The sequence below is a fragment of the Euleptes europaea genome, chromosome 3 (assembly GCF_029931775.1).
Source record: "Euleptes europaea isolate rEulEur1 chromosome 3, rEulEur1.hap1, whole genome shotgun sequence".
NCBI lineage: Eukaryota > Metazoa > Chordata > Lepidosauria > Squamata > Sphaerodactylidae > Euleptes > Euleptes europaea.
The window spans coordinates 106,278,644-106,295,473 of record NC_079314.1 but is presented as its reverse complement, the minus strand read 5'-3'; the positions used below and the strand labels follow the sequence as shown (position 1 = coordinate 106,295,473).

General features: G+C 43.4%; 1 protein-coding gene across 1 annotated transcript in view; it reads left to right on the top strand.

The window, feature by feature from the left end:
• Positions 1-2,440: 2,440 nt before the first annotated feature.
• The window catches only part of DCP1B (decapping mRNA 1B), a 55,497-nt gene continuing 41,107 nt past the window's right edge, over positions 2,441-16,830 (top strand). The window contains exons 1-3 of the mRNA XM_056845861.1: positions 2,441-2,599; positions 7,845-7,885; positions 14,054-14,181. Coding sequence (XP_056701839.1) covers positions 2,447-2,599; positions 7,845-7,885; positions 14,054-14,181 — 322 coding nt within the window. The 5' untranslated portion in view covers positions 2,441-2,446. The remainder of the gene's footprint in view (positions 2,600-7,844; positions 7,886-14,053; positions 14,182-16,830) is intronic.

Sequence of the window (16,830 nt, the reverse complement as noted above, 5' to 3'; positions counted from 1 at the left end):
TCTTAGGTTTCTTATTAAAATGGGGAAATTATTATGAGTATTAGAAACAAGAATTGAGGGTGGGAATGATCTCAATATTTTGGAAACTTGTTACAAATATGCTCACAAAAGTAGCTTGGAATATAGTGGATGACACTGCGGAAGCTGCCATGGGGAGATGATTAGGTGTTCGAATTCATATAATTTATAAAAACTTTTAATTTAAAAATGCTATACATTGTTTCAGCTTCAGAGCTAAAGTATTCGCTCCAACAGTATCTATTTACAAGGGGCATCCCTATTTTCTAGTTTTATCCCTGATAAATCTCTGTTTCTATTGTCTCCTTATTTTGCTTTTCGGGATGCACCGCTTGTATGAAGGTGCTTCTATGGCAAGAACAGGTTAAGCCAGTCTTGTGTTAACGTGTCAGGGTAGCACACTCAGAGGCTCCCAGTACGAGGCATAGTGGTATAGTATAGTGTTGCACCCTCCCATGCCACCCCTGAGGTCAGCGAAGGCTGCAGAAGCGCTCCCTCTGGATCCTGTCCCGGATCTGTCCAGGATGGCACAGAAGGAAAGTGCTTGGGGCTACTGAATGAGCTTAACTAGCCCTGCCTGGACATGGTGGGGAGGCATGGTGTCTCACAGCATAGGGTTGCCAACCTCCAGGTGGAGCCTGGAGATCTCCCGGGATTTTAACTGATCTCCAGATAACACTGATCAGTTCCCCTGGAGAAAATGTCTGCTTTGGAGGGTGGGATCTAAGACTTTACACTCAGCTGAGGTCCCTTCCCTCCTCAAACCCACCCTCCCCAGGCTCCACTCCCAAGTCTCCAGGAATTGCCCAACCCAGAATTGGCAACCTTAAGTGGAGCCATAGTGACAGGATGATCAGGTAAGCATAGGTGCTGTTCTGGAGTAGGGTTGCCAGATCCTTCTTCGCCACCGGCAGGAGGTTTTTGGGGCGGAGCCTGAGGAGGGCGAGGTTTGGGGAGGGGAGGGACTTCAATGCCATAGAGTCCAATGGCCAAAACTGCCATTTTCTCCAGGGGAACTGATCCCTATCGGCTGGAGATCAGTTGTAATAGCAGGAGGTCTCCAGCTGCTACCTGGAGGTTGGCAACCCTACTCTGGAGTCTGCTGCTAGGGTCCCAGCTCCTGGTTGGAAATACCTGGAGATTTTGGGGGTGGAACCTGAGGAAGGTACAGTATGGGGAGGAGAGAGACTTCAGTGGGGCATAATGCCATAGAGTCCACCTTCCAAAGTGGCCATTTTATCCAGGTGAACTGATCTCTGTCACCAGGAGATAAGTTGAAAAAATGGAAGCGCTCCAGCCACCACCTGGCGGTTGGCAACCCTAGTCTGCTGGGGTGTGCCATGAAAGGAGGACATTTGGGGTGGCTGGATGGGTGATCGCTGCAGCAAGGACGAACTGTCATGCTGCTGCTGGAAGTAGAGCAGCACAGGAAAGCTGTAGGGTTGCCAGCTCCAGGTTGAGAAATTCCTGGAGGTTTTGGGTGTGGAGTAGGGTTGCCAGGCCCCTCTTTGCCACCGGCGGGAGGTTTTTGGGCCCAAGCCTGAGGAGGGCAGGGTTTCAATGCCACAGAGTCCAATTGCCAAAGCAGCCATTTTCTCCAGGTGAACTGATCTGTCGGCCGGAGATCAGTTGCAATACCAGATCTCCAGCTAGTACCTGGAGGTTTAGGTAAATAAAGGTTAGCCTGCTATATAGTTAGCAAATACAAAATAGCAGAAAAACAAGCATTCAATAAATGCAAAGTATGTCTTTGTTCAATTTAGGCATATAGTTAACATACAATGATATAATCATTATACAATTATATATGTATGTTAACTATATGCCTAAATTGAACAAAGACATACTTTGCATTTATTGAATGCTTGTTTTTCTGCTATTCTGTATTTGCTAAGTACCTGGAGGTTGGCAACCCTAGCACTGAGTTTGCCTACCATGATTTTATCAATTTAATTCAGAAGTTGTTAAATCATCTGAGTAATTTGGGGGGAAAAAGTAATATTGACTTCTCCCCTCTGCATTCTTTAAGGTTGTCAGTGATTAGCAACATAAAAGCAGTGGTTTGTGGTATTTTTACACGCCTTCTTCATTTTATTGTCGAAGGCTTCTTCATCTTGTTTTGTAGCCTGCAGAAAACCTACGTTGCGGGGAGGTTTGGTGTCTCGTTTTGAGCGCGACACTCACTCCATCCTCTCACTTATTTTTAACGCGAGGCAGCAGGCCGCGGCCCTGGGAGCTGACCTGTTGCCCATGGCAACCGCTCCTCGCTCTCCGGACTCGGCATTCGATTGCGACGGCTGGCCCCTTCCCGCTTCGACGCCCCGCGGCGAGTCAAGGAAGGGGAGGCCGGCGCGCCCGATCGTTCCCTCGGCGGTGGATTAGCCATGCCTGCCCCGATCTCTAGTGTTGTTGTGGTCTCCGAGGCAAGATGGCTGCGGCGGTGGCTGGGGCCGCCCCACTGGGCAAGGGGCTGGACATCAGCCTGGCGGCTCTGCAGCGACACGACCCCTATATCAGCGGCATCCTGGACGTGGCCAGCCAGGTGGCGCTCTACACATTTGGGCACCGAGCCAACGAGTGGGTGCGTGACCGAGTGTCATCCCGGGGTGGGGGTGTGTGGGGGGGTGCTGCCGACATGGGAGAGGATGGAATAACGTGGCTGTCTCTTTAAATTGGTGACGTCATTCCCTTTGCCGTAAATTCTGTAGTGCGGGGGCATTTTTTTTGGGGGGGGGGGAATACCGTTCTTCCAAGGGTGAATGGTAAGCCCCGGGGATCTCGGTTGGGAGACCCTTTTAATTTGATCTGCATCTGCGCTGAACTAGAGGCGTATGACCAGCGCCCGAGCACATAGGCCGTGTGTGTCTCTGTGGGCACTTTCACACATGCCAAATAATGCACTTGCAATCCACTTTGCAGTGCAGTTTGAAGCCTGGTTTTACTGTAGGGCGCTTTCACGCAGCCTCAATAATGCACTTTCAATCCACTTTCACTGCACCTTAATGATCGTTTGCAAGTGGATTTTGCCAGTTCACACAGTGAAAGTGGATTGAAAGTGCATTATTTGGGCTGTCTGAATGTGCCCTCGTCAATGAAACGGCAAAATCCACTTGCAAACGATCATTAAAGTGGATTGAAAGTGCATTATTTAGTACGTGTGCAAGTATCCAGAGTCTGTGTTACCCACAACTTCAGCCGAGGCTTTTAAAGCAATTGAACTCCCTGGAAAGAAGGAGGTTTCGTGTCCAGAAGTGTAAGAAATAAAAGCCCTATTCAGACAACACATTGGGATGCAATGGGGTTGAGATCAGCTCCGTGACCTTCACGTGTTCATTTACTGTGAATGTGCATACAATCCATGTACAGTGTGCACATGATTTTTCCTGCCCTGTGAGTTGGGTAATTCTTATGTTGCATTCAACATGTGCAAAATACTCAACTTATACCCCATATTTTTCCAGATGCTAGTCTTCGGGCTACCAAGCTCAAGGCTTGGAGTTCTGGAATTACAGCTGATTTCCAGATCAGTTCCCTTGGAGGAAATGGCAGCTTCTGGGGCTCAGTTGTAATTCTGGAGGAACCTCTGGCCCTACCTGCAGGTTGACAACCTTAAAAGTTGTCCTTTAATAATGCACTTTCCAGGTTTCCCCCCACTTTGCTCCCATCTTTCCCAAACCTGGTTTGATATGATCTGTTGGTTGTGATCACAGTCCAAACCCATTTGCATACCGTCTGGATGAGAAAGTGCATTATTCAGGTCCTGCCCGCATCAGCACCATGTTACTTGCCTATGGCTGCCATCTCCCAGCTTGGTGTAGTGGTTAAGAGTGGTGGTTTGGAGCGGTGGACTCTAATCTGGAGAACCGGGTTTGATTCCCCACTCTTCCATATGAGCGGCGGATGCTAATCTGGTGAACTAGGTTGGTTTCCCCACTCCTACACATGAAGCCAGCTAGGTGACCTTGGGCTAGTCACAGCTCTGTTAGAGCTGTCTCAGCCCCACCTACCTCACAGGGTGTCTGTTCTAGGGAAGGGAAGGGAAAAGTGATTGTAAGCTGGTTTGATTCTTCCTTAAGTGGTAGAGAAAGTCGGCATATGAAAACCAACTCTTCTTCCCATCATTACTACCAGAGAGCTTTTTTCTGGCTTTAACAAGTGGTAATGGTTATATCAGTATTATATTGCTGATTTAAACAAACAAAAAATCCAGTGGCACTGGGGGAAATGACAGCAACCTTGGGCTGAAGCACGGAAAGTGTGCAGAAAACCTCCATGTGGAAGCGCAGCTATCACTGCAATAGCAATGAGAGCTGCATACAGAATTGTTACCAGTTTGATGCAGCCTAGGAACAACGGGTACTCATTGCCTGGTAATTTTTGTTCTATGTACCTTACGTTCCATTGTTGCATATTTAACATACACAAAGCAGTCTCTCTAGCTCAATACTGTGTACTCTGACTACCAGTGGCTTTCTGGGGTCTGAGGACCTTTCCTAACATCAGCTACCAAAAATCTTCTTAAGCAGAGATACCAAGGAGTGTTCATGGGACCTTCTGCTTGCAAAACATGTGCTCTGCCACTGTTTATTCATGAATCATAGACAAGAATCATAGAGTTGGAAGAGACCACTAGGGTCATCTAGTCCAACCCCCTGAACAATGCAGGAAAATCTCAACTACCTCCCCCCTCACACCCCCAGTGACCCCTACTCCCTGCCCAGAAGATGGCCGAGATGCCCTGCCTCTCATCATCTGCTTAAGGTCATAGAATCAGCATTGCTGACAGATGGCCATCTGATTTCTTCTTAAAAACCTCCAAGGAAGGAGAGCTTACCAGGAAGGAGGCTTCCCAAGGAAGCCTGTTTCACTGAGGAACCACTCTAACTGTTAGAAAATTCTTCCTAATGTCTAGACGGAAACTCTTTCTAATGTCTAGGTGGAAACTCTTTCCATTGCCTGGGCTAGTATTTTTGGCATGTCACATTATTTTGCTGAATGCAGATGCATCCGAGGCCAATGGAGGACATCTCTGGCTCCGCTTTCAGGCTTTTCAGTGCCCAGATGCACTTCATGTACCTGAGGCATGCCGTTTTGCAATAGTTTTGGGACTATCAATCTGTAAACAATAGCTCCATGGTAAATTGAAAATATGGGGCAGGTTTGAATCCCTCACTGGTCTGGAGTGATATATTGACCAGTTGCTGCAGAGTGTCGGGGCAGGAGTTTACAAAAGCCTCACATTTCTTCTGCTACTGGACAGCTTTTCTTTATTGGTTGACACAGATAATGTCAAATTCATCATCTAACAGTCTTGTGAGATATCCTGGTAGGGTAATGTGCCTGTTACTGCTAGATCTTTTCCTGGTTTTTACAGTAGTTAGGAAATATAGCTAAAGCTGTAAAGCTCTGGATCCCTGAAGGAACATAAGCCAGCCTTTTTTTTTTCGTAGCCACTGTTCAATATTTTCTGGGAAGACTTGTAGGCTTACTGAGAGAGCTGTCAAGATTGGTATGAATTTCCCCACAAAATTCACCATTCCTAATCACCTTTGGAGTCCCTGTTTATCTTTTGGTGGAGTCTAAATGTGAGATGGAGGCCCAAAGAATAATTGATAACACATCATTTTTTTCAGTTTGTCATCTAAATATGTGATGTCCTGAATTCTAAATTTTTATTTTTGCTTGTTTCGTTTTACATCTGCTGCTCTGGCCCTTTCCGGAGCAATTAAATTAGGTTATGTTCCTCTGCTGGTTTGATCCATTCACAGCCATCTCTCTGTAGTCAGGTACCTTCAGCTGCTGATTCTAACTTAAAAAATGTCATGCAAAGGTAACATCTTTTTTTTTTTTTTTGCATCACCTACCTGGTGCTGTTATAGGTTCTGCTCAAGTCAAATTAACTTTGTTTTATTCCAAGTACAAGATAGTTGTGTATTATAAACTAGCTTAGGCTTCTACTGGTTAACACTGCAATCCTAAGGAGAGTTACTCCAGTCTAAGCCCATTGAAATGAATGGGCTTAGACTGGAGTAACTCTCTTTAGGATTGCAGTGTAGGACTGCCAGAACCAGTTATCTGTGTTAAAATAAACTGTCCCTCTCTCTAGAAGGAGAGGAGGTCACTCTGATACACTTGGGTTCCTCTTCCCACAGTCCCTGGCACGTTCCATCTGGGGGGGGGGAGAGTCTATCTGCCAGTCTGGAGACTTCCACAGATGACAACAGTCCACAGTGTGTGTCAAACAAACAGACAGACAAGGCCTATAAAGTTGCTATTGTCTTTTTGTTAGTATTTGTCCTTTTGGGTCCCTGAACTACTCCTTCCGTAATCACAATACTGCATGCATGCTACTTTGACTTTCACTGCTTGTTTGCTCATAATCTGGTCTGTTTCCACACAGATGTTTTGCTCCTCCTTGGCTTTCCTATAGCAGCACTGGAGCAGTCACATGACATTGTCCTCCATTTGTTGTTCTTCCCTGTTTCCCCCCCCGACTTTGCTGTGATCTTTCCCAAACATGGTTTGGTAAAATCTTTTTGAAAGTTTGCAGCTGAAGTGCTTTTGGATGCCATGTGGATGGGAAGGTGCGTGTCTTTGCAGCTCATTCCTTGCCTCAGCCCCTGTTGCTGCCATTCCCCCCTTTTTTTCCTGGCTTGTTTAAAAAGTATTGAGCCTTGGCTACTTACTGTGAAGGCTTCTTCTGCTCAGAGGAACGAAGGCTGATCACTATACACTATATAAGTAGATATTGGGGAGTGGTGTGTTGAATTGTTCAAATAGTTTCTCATGGATCGGTTGCTATTGGAAACTATTTGTCATCAGTGTGGGACCTGTCCTGTGGAGTTCCACAGGGCTCAGTCCTATCCCCCATGTTTTTTCAATCTCTATGTAAAACCCTTAGGACAAATCATTCATAGCTTTGTGTTTGGTTGTCATCAGTATGCTGCTGATACTCAGCTGTATATATCCTTATCCAAATTACCTGAAGTTGCAGTAGAAGTCCTGAATTTTACTTTTTGTCTTTAAATAAAAGCTGGTAACTAGTAGGTTGTGGCAATAGATTATAACATTATAGACATGTAGCAATTCCCTTTTGTTTTTTAAGCCACCTGCTTGTGTGAGGGGAAATGGTGGCCACAAGGGGCAGAGGCAAAGAAAACGTGGGGAAAGCTGCAGTGTGAGTGCTCCATCGCCATTGCCCAAAGCTACATAGAGACGTATCTCAGTGTGGAAGCAGCCCAAATCTAGGAAAGACCACAGCAACACAGGGGAAAACCAAAAATGGAGATGATTAAGGGATGGCATGACATGGTTGCTTCAAAAGTCCCACTCTATTCTGGATGCCAAAACAGAGCAGAACCTCAATGTGGAAGCAACCCTGACCACCTTATAACATTTTAAAGGTTTGCAAGAGAAGATGATAGAGTTAATGCATGTGGAGTGTTCTGAATATGTGAAAGCACTATATAATTGCTAAAAACAACATTTTTTAAGCAAAGGAGAAGCACTCCTATCCAAATTGTGAGAAAGAAACTGTATTCTTCCCAACAGGGAAGAACAGGGACATCTGACTCTTAAGTCTTCACTGATTCTTTTTTCTTTTTAATTTCATTACATTTTTAACAGGCACTCCTGGGGTGGGTGATGTGTGGGGAAGGCAAGTGTGTGCTGATGTAAAAGGCAACTATATGACAACAGTTGGGGTTCCCTACCATATATACAGGTCTTTGGAAATATGTGTTCATCTTCCATCAGCTCTGCTAGTTCAATTACATAGTTTCTAAAATACTGACTGTCTTTCAATCTGAATTTTTATTTGGTTTTAGGAGAAGACTGATGTGGAAGGAACACTGTTTGTTTATACCAGGTGAGATAAATCTGTTTAAGATTAGACCCTTACAGTCATGTCCTTTCTATGAGGAGGAAATTGAAGCAAGTGAGGCTGTGTGTGTGTGTGTGTGTGTGTGTGTGTGTGTGTGTGTGTGTGTGAAGTGCCATCAAGTCACAGCCTACTCTTGGTGACCCCTGTAGGGTTTTCAAGGCAAGAACCATTCGGAGGTGGTTTGCCCTTGCCTCCCTCCACGTGGGCTAAGAGAGTTCTGAGATAACTGTGACTGGCCCAAGGTCACCCAGCAGGCTTCAGGTGGAGGAGTGGGGAATCGAACCCGATTCTCCAGATTAGAGCCCGCTGCTCCTAACCACTTCAACGCTCTGGCTCCACTTGTGGCCGTATCCAGTACTTAATCGATGGCTTTTCAGAATGTGAGAAGTTCAAGTTTTCAAATCACATCAAACTCCTAATTATTTGTGGGTGACTAAAGTGTAGTTCTGAAGAAAGGACACTCAATCTGATGTTAACATGATACATAATAGAATATGACCAAGAAGAATTTTTTCCCCCTTGAATGACAGATGGCTGACTACCCTTACTGGAGGGGCTCTGTTGCACAATCCAGTCAGGGTAAATTGCAGTTTAAAACAGGTGGAAACAGTCTTTAGCAAAGCAAAAGAATCTTGCAGCCCCTTAAAGACTAATAGATACATTTAAGCATAAGCTTTCAAGACAGCCAGAGCATGCTTTGTTGGATGCACGACCTTGTCATCAATGCCCTTCTGCACCATATCTAGGACAAACAGGTTATTCTTTGGCAAAAAAAAAAAAAAAAAAAGTCACACATTCGCCAGAACTGGTAGTATTCAGAAACTTGTGTGAGCTTATCTCAGTCTACTATGACATTATTCTGCTGACATGAAAGTCTTGATTCTTCAACAAGCAATCTTCAGAGGTTCATTGAGCAACTGCTGCATGCAGATTTGTCCCTGGGTTTGACTATGTCAACTGGGTATTAAGCCATTCTTGGCTGCTGCAGATGTTAAAAGCGTAAGTAAGTAAACTTGTTATCACAAATCACAACTCTTACAAATGGTGACTGTGCTTGTCCTACGTATTGTCCAGAAAAGTCACAAGCTATACCACCATGTATTTCATGGCCTTTTTATCCCCATTGTTCTCAGGTGCTTCCCCCCTTCTTTTCCTGTGCTGTGGATATTTATTCTACCAAATAAGAATCAGTGTCATTCATCTGACAAAATGGGCTCTAAGCCCACAAAGCTTATGCTTTGAGAAATCTATTTATGTTTAAAAGGGCCGTTAAGAGTCCTTTCTGGGTTTTTTTGCTGCGGCAGATTAATACACCTATGCCGCTGTCAGCAAAGAATCCTGATAGACTGGCATTTGCTAAATATTTATGAAATAGTTTCCTCGTCTAAACTTCTTAAATCTTCTGCATTCCCCCCCCCCCAACTGAAACCATTTTCTATCACCATCCAGTTTCTAACTGCTCTGTGCCTCTTCTTTCCCAGGCACCCATTCCTACATCCTGCTTATCCTACTTTACCCTCACTCTCAATCACTATTTCTTTCCATCCCTGTTTGAAAAACACTGGCATTGCTCAGATTTAAGGCCAAACCTTGGTTCGGCACTACGTGAGTCAGTCCCATGCTCGAATTCTCTCTCCTCCCTTGTGCAATTGGCACTGATGAATGATTTCTGAGTTAGTGCAGACCAGATTATGCCATTCATCTGAACCAGAAAGTCTTGTGCTTCCCCTCCTGAGAAGAGTCACTAACCATAATAATATGAAACTGATTTGTATCCCAAGTTTGGAAGGGAAGCAAACACGAAACCGTAGTTTGCTGGAAGGTGCGTTTTGAATAAGCGCATCAAGCCAAACTATGGCTTGGCTTTCTGTATCAGCTGTCCTATTGTGTTTGTTGGAAGTGATTTGTTTCATTTCTTACTCCTAGAAGAAAAAGAACAGCAGATGCTGATTTGAAAAAGTTGAAGGTAGTACTGAACAGGGTACCCTTAAAATGTGGTATTTTGTACACTTGAACATGTATAGGACTTGATAATGTAATTTAATCCTCAGTGTGCATGAGCCTGATGAATGTGATTGTTCTGTTTAAAACAGGATTTAATGTTTGCCTTTTACAACAGAATGCCTCAGTGACAAAGTGCTGGCTGATGTCTTATGCAGCAAACAACATTTGCCCTGTTGCATGTATAAAGTGTGCGCATGGTTACAGCCGTGCGTCTTCTTGTCTCACTGGTTAATGTTCATTGAAGCACGCTCCACTACCATGGCAAACGTGGAATTCAGTCAAAATAGGAGTGGCTTTGCATGTTTATGCTTAGCTGGCAGACAGGTCTGTGTGTAAACGGAGATAGCACATTTGTTTGCAGTGGTGTTTGCAGACCACATCTGCCTGAAATGCTGCAAATGGCATTGCAAATAGAGGCATACTAAATATCTCTGTGTATGTGTCTGTGTGATGGGAAGTCCCTGATAGTGTCCAAATGTGTAAGAACTCCACGGGCCTAAAAGTACTGTTCATTTAGGGTAAGGGGATTTGCATTCCTGGACTGTAACCATTTACAGTGGTGGGCCAGTGGGGTGTAGTGGTTAAGAGCGGTGGTTTGGAACGGTGCACTCTAATCTGGAGAACCTGGTTTGATTCCCCACTCCTCCACGTGAGCAGCAGATGCTAATCTGATCAACCGGGCTGGTTTCCCCACTCCTACACATGAAGAGAGCTGGGTGACCTTGGGCTAGTTACAGCTCTCTTAGAGCTCTCTCGGCCCCACCCACCTCACAGGGTGTCTGTTGTGGGGAGGGGAAGGGAAGGTGATTGTAAGCTGGTTTGATTCTTCCTTAAGTGGTAGAGAAAGTTGCCATATAAAAACCAACTCTTCTTTCTTCTTCGTTTTTCTTTATCTGCCGCCTAAAGATCAGAATTGAGGGGGTCGGGCACACACCCCTGGGGAGGTTGTTCCATAATCAGAAATCAGCCCTTCAGCTCGTTAAAGAAGTGCATTGGGGAACAGCGATGAAGGAGCATTTTCCTGCCGATGAAGCTATTTGTGGAGGAAAATATTTGGATAATTTTACTTTATAGTGATTTTTCAATAGCCCGCTGTTGTTGAACATTGCTGGGAAAATAATTGTGCATTAAAATGACAAAAATAAGACCCCCTGATGGGGATAATGGAAAGACAAACTGAAAAAACTCTTCCTCTGATAATTAATTCTGTGATTGCCATCTTGTGTTCTTTCCATCACTTCTGCCCTTTGCTTTGTATTCTGTTATCTTCCTCTCTCTAAGGCACGTTCTAGAGGCTCAAGGTGTGGAGATGTCCTCTGAGGGCTGCCATACTTGGCATACCTCCCAGTACCTTCTCATCAGTGTCAACCCTAGTTCAAAAATAGCGTATCCCATATAGTACTAGTTTCAGTAGCCAGTGAAGAGCTTTCAAGTGGCGAGTTTCTTCAGTACTCACTTTTACCAAAACATGCTAGTGCTGTTTCAATTAACTTGACACCAGTGAACTGGGAATAGTGTGGGCTTGGGAACAATGCTTGGTATGTACTCTACATTATGAGGAGTTTGCAAAGCCACTTTTGCTAATGCTAGCTCTTAATCTGTAAAAGACCTCTCACAAACTGTGTCTTAGCTGTCGTTATAGCCAGAAACTCTGTCCGAATAGCTAACATAGGGCACTTCTTCTGAAGGATTAAAATATTAATTGCAAGACAAAATAAACTAAAAGATGGAGATGATTTAAATGCACCAGGAAAGTATATTGGCTGCATTCAGATGTAATAATAAAACATGGTTTCTCCTTGGAAAAAACCCTAGGGTCAAGTCCTAGGGTCAAGCTCTCCTTCTTTCTCCCTTCCATGTACACTGCTTGGGAATTTTATTTGAAATATTTATATACCACTTCTCCACCAAAGAACTCGAGGGAGTTAACCACATCAAGAAGATCATTAGCAGACGGAAAATTTCATTTAAAGTATTTATATACCCTCCTTTCTCCCAGGCATCCCAGGACCCAAGGCAATATGAAAACAATGTGAAAACAATACAACAACAATGTGAAAATGATACAATGCAATGTAATAAAACAACTCATTGAAAACAAAACAAAAACAACTTAAGCCCAGAACAGTAGGGTATCCCCCTTTGTCCAGACTGTCTGGATGCCCCAAAAGCTCTCCAGAACACCTGTTTTGCATCCTTGCTGGAAAGCCCGGAGGGAAGGCATCCCCATGATCTCTTCCTGGAGCCTCTTTCAGAGGCATGGGGCAGCTAATGAAAAAACCAAAGCTTGGACCATGGCCAAACGTGACTTAGACAATGGAGGAACTGATAATAGACCTTGGTGGGAAGAGCAGAGCTGCTGCGTGGGAACGTGCAGGGAGAAATGGTCCTTCAAATTAGGGACCCCCGGTTCATGAAAGGCTTTAAAGATGAGCACTAATACCTTGAATTACACCAAGAGACTAATAGGCAGCCAGGGAAGGGGCCTTAGAATAAGAGGGGTATGGTCCTGTTGGCTAGCACCAGATAACGGACAAGCTACCACATTTTGCACCAGCTGCAACTTTCAGATTGCCTTCAAGGGCAGCCCCATGAATAGGGTGTTACAGTAATCTAGCCTTGAGGTTACTGAAGTATGGATTAGTGTGGCCAGATCAGATGTCTGCAGATAGGGAACCACTGTTCCCTATTTAATCACTGATAAAATATAATCCATCAAAGTTGTTATTAAGAAAAATTCAACAAATATTCAGATAGTTTGAAGTATTCAAATAGATCAAAACAACCACCACAACATAATAATAGCCTTATTGAAAGTAGTGACAAACTATGGTTTGTTACATTACCTATGACCAGGGTTCCAAACCACAGAGTAATTCTGGTTTGAATTCCTGGTTATAGGCAAAAGCATAATCCATAGTTTGTTGTTGCATCCAATTCCCATGAAGCAACAAAGTATAATTGTTTTTACCTTCAAGTCACAGCTGACGTATGGTGACTCCTGGTGGGGTTTTCAAGGCCAGAGATGTTTGGAGGTAGTTTGCCATTGCCTGCCTCCACGTCATGACCCTGGTATCCCTTAGAGGTCTCCCATCCAAATACTTGCCAGGGTCGACCCTGCTTAGCTTCTGAGATCTGGCAAGATCAGGCTAGCCAGAATGATGAAATCTTCAGTTGCCAAGCTACAACCATGGAGAATAGAGGAAGGGTATGTGCAAACGCAAGGATTTACAAGGTTTGTTTTTGATTTGTCATTATGTCTGAATGTAGCCATTGATTATAAGGGTGGATTCATACCTCTTAAAACACTCTACCTTAGAAATCACTGTTTAATTAAACTCCAGTTGTTTGTAATGCCAGAATGCCAGGAGAGAGGGTGGAATACAAATCCAATAAATAAATACATGCCAATGGTCTAACAAACTTGGGTTTGTTGGTTGGCACTAAACCAGGGTTTTAGACTAGAGTTTATAGCGGGTTTATTCCAATTGAATTCAAACCACTATTTGTTAGAACAATCCTGCCTCTTGTCTCTGCCTGGGCACAGAGATGGGAGGATAGGGAGGATGCCCTCCCTTTTGAGATAAGCACAAAGCTGTCAAATTGGGGTTTATGCACGTAATAAGGGTTTACTACTGATAAGTGAATAAGTCTGTTGTATAAGGCTTAACATTATGAATGCAGCACAATAAGAGAATAGTGGCCATCTCTACTTATTTATTTACTTACCGTATTTACATACTTAATTTATATCTTGCCTTTCTCCCCTGTGGGGACCCAAAGTGGCTTTACATCATTCTCCTTTCCTCCATTTCCTCTCACAAAAACCCCTACAAGGTAGCTTAGTCTGAAAGTGTGTGACTGGCCCAAGGTCACCCAGCGAGCTTCCATGGCAGAGTGGGAATTCGAACCTTGGGCCTTCCCAGATCCTACTCCAGCAGTCTATCTTCTACACTACACTGGCCCTCATTGTTCTTCCTTGAGTGGCAATCTAAAAAAGAAACCAAGCATTTTCTCAGGCTTTCAGAATTTACTTTTCCACAACACCACAGTAGTACATATACAACAATATTTTAAAATGCTGTACAACAAGCTAACAATGGTTATTTCTTTAATTGATTGGATTGTCCCTGTTTTGATAATTTTCAGATCAGCTTCACCGAAATACGGGTTCACCATTATGAATAGGCTGAGCATGGAGAATCGCACAGAGCCAATAACTAAAGATCTAGATTTCCAGCTGCAGGACCCATTTCTACTTTACAGAAATGCCAGATGTGAGTATTTTATTATGCTGTTGACTCAATTAATTTTTAAGTAAAATTGTGTTTCCTGCTGATTATTGTTGAAAATATTTTAAAAAACCCAAAATGCTGCAGAGTTTCCCAAAATGGTGCCATGTTTCCTACTAGTACTCCCTCTGGCACCTGCCAAATGTTTCAGAAAGTAGGTAGGGCCATTGTTAAGGCAGGGCTTATTATTGGTTGCCCTCATTCAAATTAATTTTCCACAACTGCAATAGCAGCTACAGCCATTGAAGGATCAAGAGAATTGGTAAGTACCCAGGCTTCTGGTTCCATTTTCTTTTTCTTCTTTTTCTTCCCTCTTCTCTCTCCCTCTTCTCCCCCCCCCCCAATTCAGGGCTTTCATTTCTTTTTATTCCCCTTCTGGGATTCTTTTGCTAACTTAGGAGAGTGGTATTGTGTTTAGCTCTGCCTCCTACAGCAACCATTTTGGGTTGGGACTCACTACCTCCTCTCAAAATGCCAAAGGTGCCCAGAGGCTAAAAAGGGTTTGGGGACCCTTGCAATGCTGTGTACACCAGAACATGCAAAACGTTCTACAGTCACTCCTTAAGACAGTATTTTAACCTTGCTTTATGAGTTTTTACTTATTTTATACAGCAAGTTCCTGGGTTTGATCTATTTTGCTCCTTACTGATAATTACCTGACACTAAGAAGAAACTTTCCTTGCCTATCTTCCTACCATACATACAAGGGACCCAAACTGCAGAACAGTCTGGCCAGTCCAGTGGCAGGTTCTCCAACAAAATGCAGGCAGTGATATCCCAATAAAACCAGTAAGACCTATCAAAATAAGCTCACAGGATCAGCTCTCTTAGCAGTTATGTTGAACCTTATTTTCTGTGCTGCCAAGGCAAACAGGGAGGTCTTATAGGAAGCAAACCCATCAGAGTGTTAACAAAAATATTAATATCTCAGCACTAGAGCAAGTATTTAAACCAGAAACCAACCCAGCAAGAAATTTAGCCCTAGGTTCCACATACAGAGGGCAATCAAGTATATAGTGATGTGAATCCTCCAGAGCAGGCAATCCACAAATACAAAAGTCTTGATCTTTTGGTATTTGACAGTAGCGCTCAGCCAATACAACCATTGGCATTGATTGAAAGCATAGGGACGTAAAAGCTGCTGTAAACAAAATGCAAAATGCAGGCAAGAAGAAGACAGCTGTGCTATGATTGACAAAGGACAGGAAGGAGCAAATTCCTTCCCGTTCTCTTCCTTAGCCATTCCAGTATACTGTATAAAAGGCTCGTTAATCCTTCTCCAATCACTGCCAAGCCTGGGCAACATGCTAAAACTTAACTACATAGAACTCAACAGTATTTTTTTCCCTGCCTCTTAAGACTTCTTTTCTCTAGATTTATTTGTACTGGGCTATGAATGGTTGCTAAGAGGGTATTTTATCATTGTAAGAAAGGGGATTACAAATTAGGTAATGCAATGCAGTCTTTGCAAACACTTTCTAACATGGTCTGACTGTGTTCATTCTCATGTGGTTTGTTGTTGTGGGGTTAACATAACATTTTTGAGGTGGGGCCATGGCCCAGTGACAGAGCATGCACAAGGGCCAATATGAGGCATCTCCAGTTAAGATGATCAGGTAGTAGGTGATGGGAAAGTCCTGTGCCTGAGACCCTGGAGAGCTGTTGCCAGTCAGAGAAGAAAATACTGACCTTGATAAACCAATGATCTGCTTCAGTATACAGGAGTGTCATGTGTTCAAGCTACATTATACTGCCACACACTGAATCAGACCATTGTTCTATCAAGTTCAGTGTTCTCTACTCTCAAGGGTGGAGTTCTTTCACGTTATCCTTTGAATAGGGACTGAACCTGGAACCTTCTGCTTGCAAAGCAGATGCTTTACCACTGAGCCACGGCCCCTTCCTCTTCATGTGTTATTTCCTGATTTCCATAGATTGAATACTTTTTCCTCTCAAACTCAAATCTTTAGTCAAAACTAGCTCTGCTGTAGGGGCAAATATGACCCCCCATCTGCAATCAAGAGGAGATTCAATAATAGCTATTTGCTCCGTCTAGCAAACCACAGTCCAAAAGTAAAATTAATGCTTACTGAATGAAAATTACCTTTTTCAGTGCTTTTATTAAATTGGCTAGTACTTAAGTTACTCAAATAACTATAAACTGTTTTCTATTATATATTATTTTGAGCAACACATTTTCTGTCTGCATTTTAATGCTGGTTAAGCTGCCTAGTTGCTATTCTGTGTAATATAAAAATGAGCACTTGATGTGTTTAAACACAATTCTAACTGTAAGAGAATTTTGAAATTCAAGTAGGAGGAATGATCAACTAAATAAAATCCTTTAAGTGTGTTGGTAACCACCATGTTCTGTTAAGCAATATTTGAAAGCAGTTTGATTTCATGGTATGTGTATATCAATAGCTACCCGAGGAAACGAAAATGATTATTTTTAACAAGAAGGGAGTTTTGGTTTTTTTGAGGCAAAATATTCCACATTGAAGAATAGGTCACCGGTATAATTTCTCTGCACAGGAAACCCCCTTCACCCCATTCATTCAGACAGCATGGACTCGTTGGGTGGACTGTGTTGTGAAATTGTAGGGTTTAAATATTGCAAACCTGTAGGTTTCT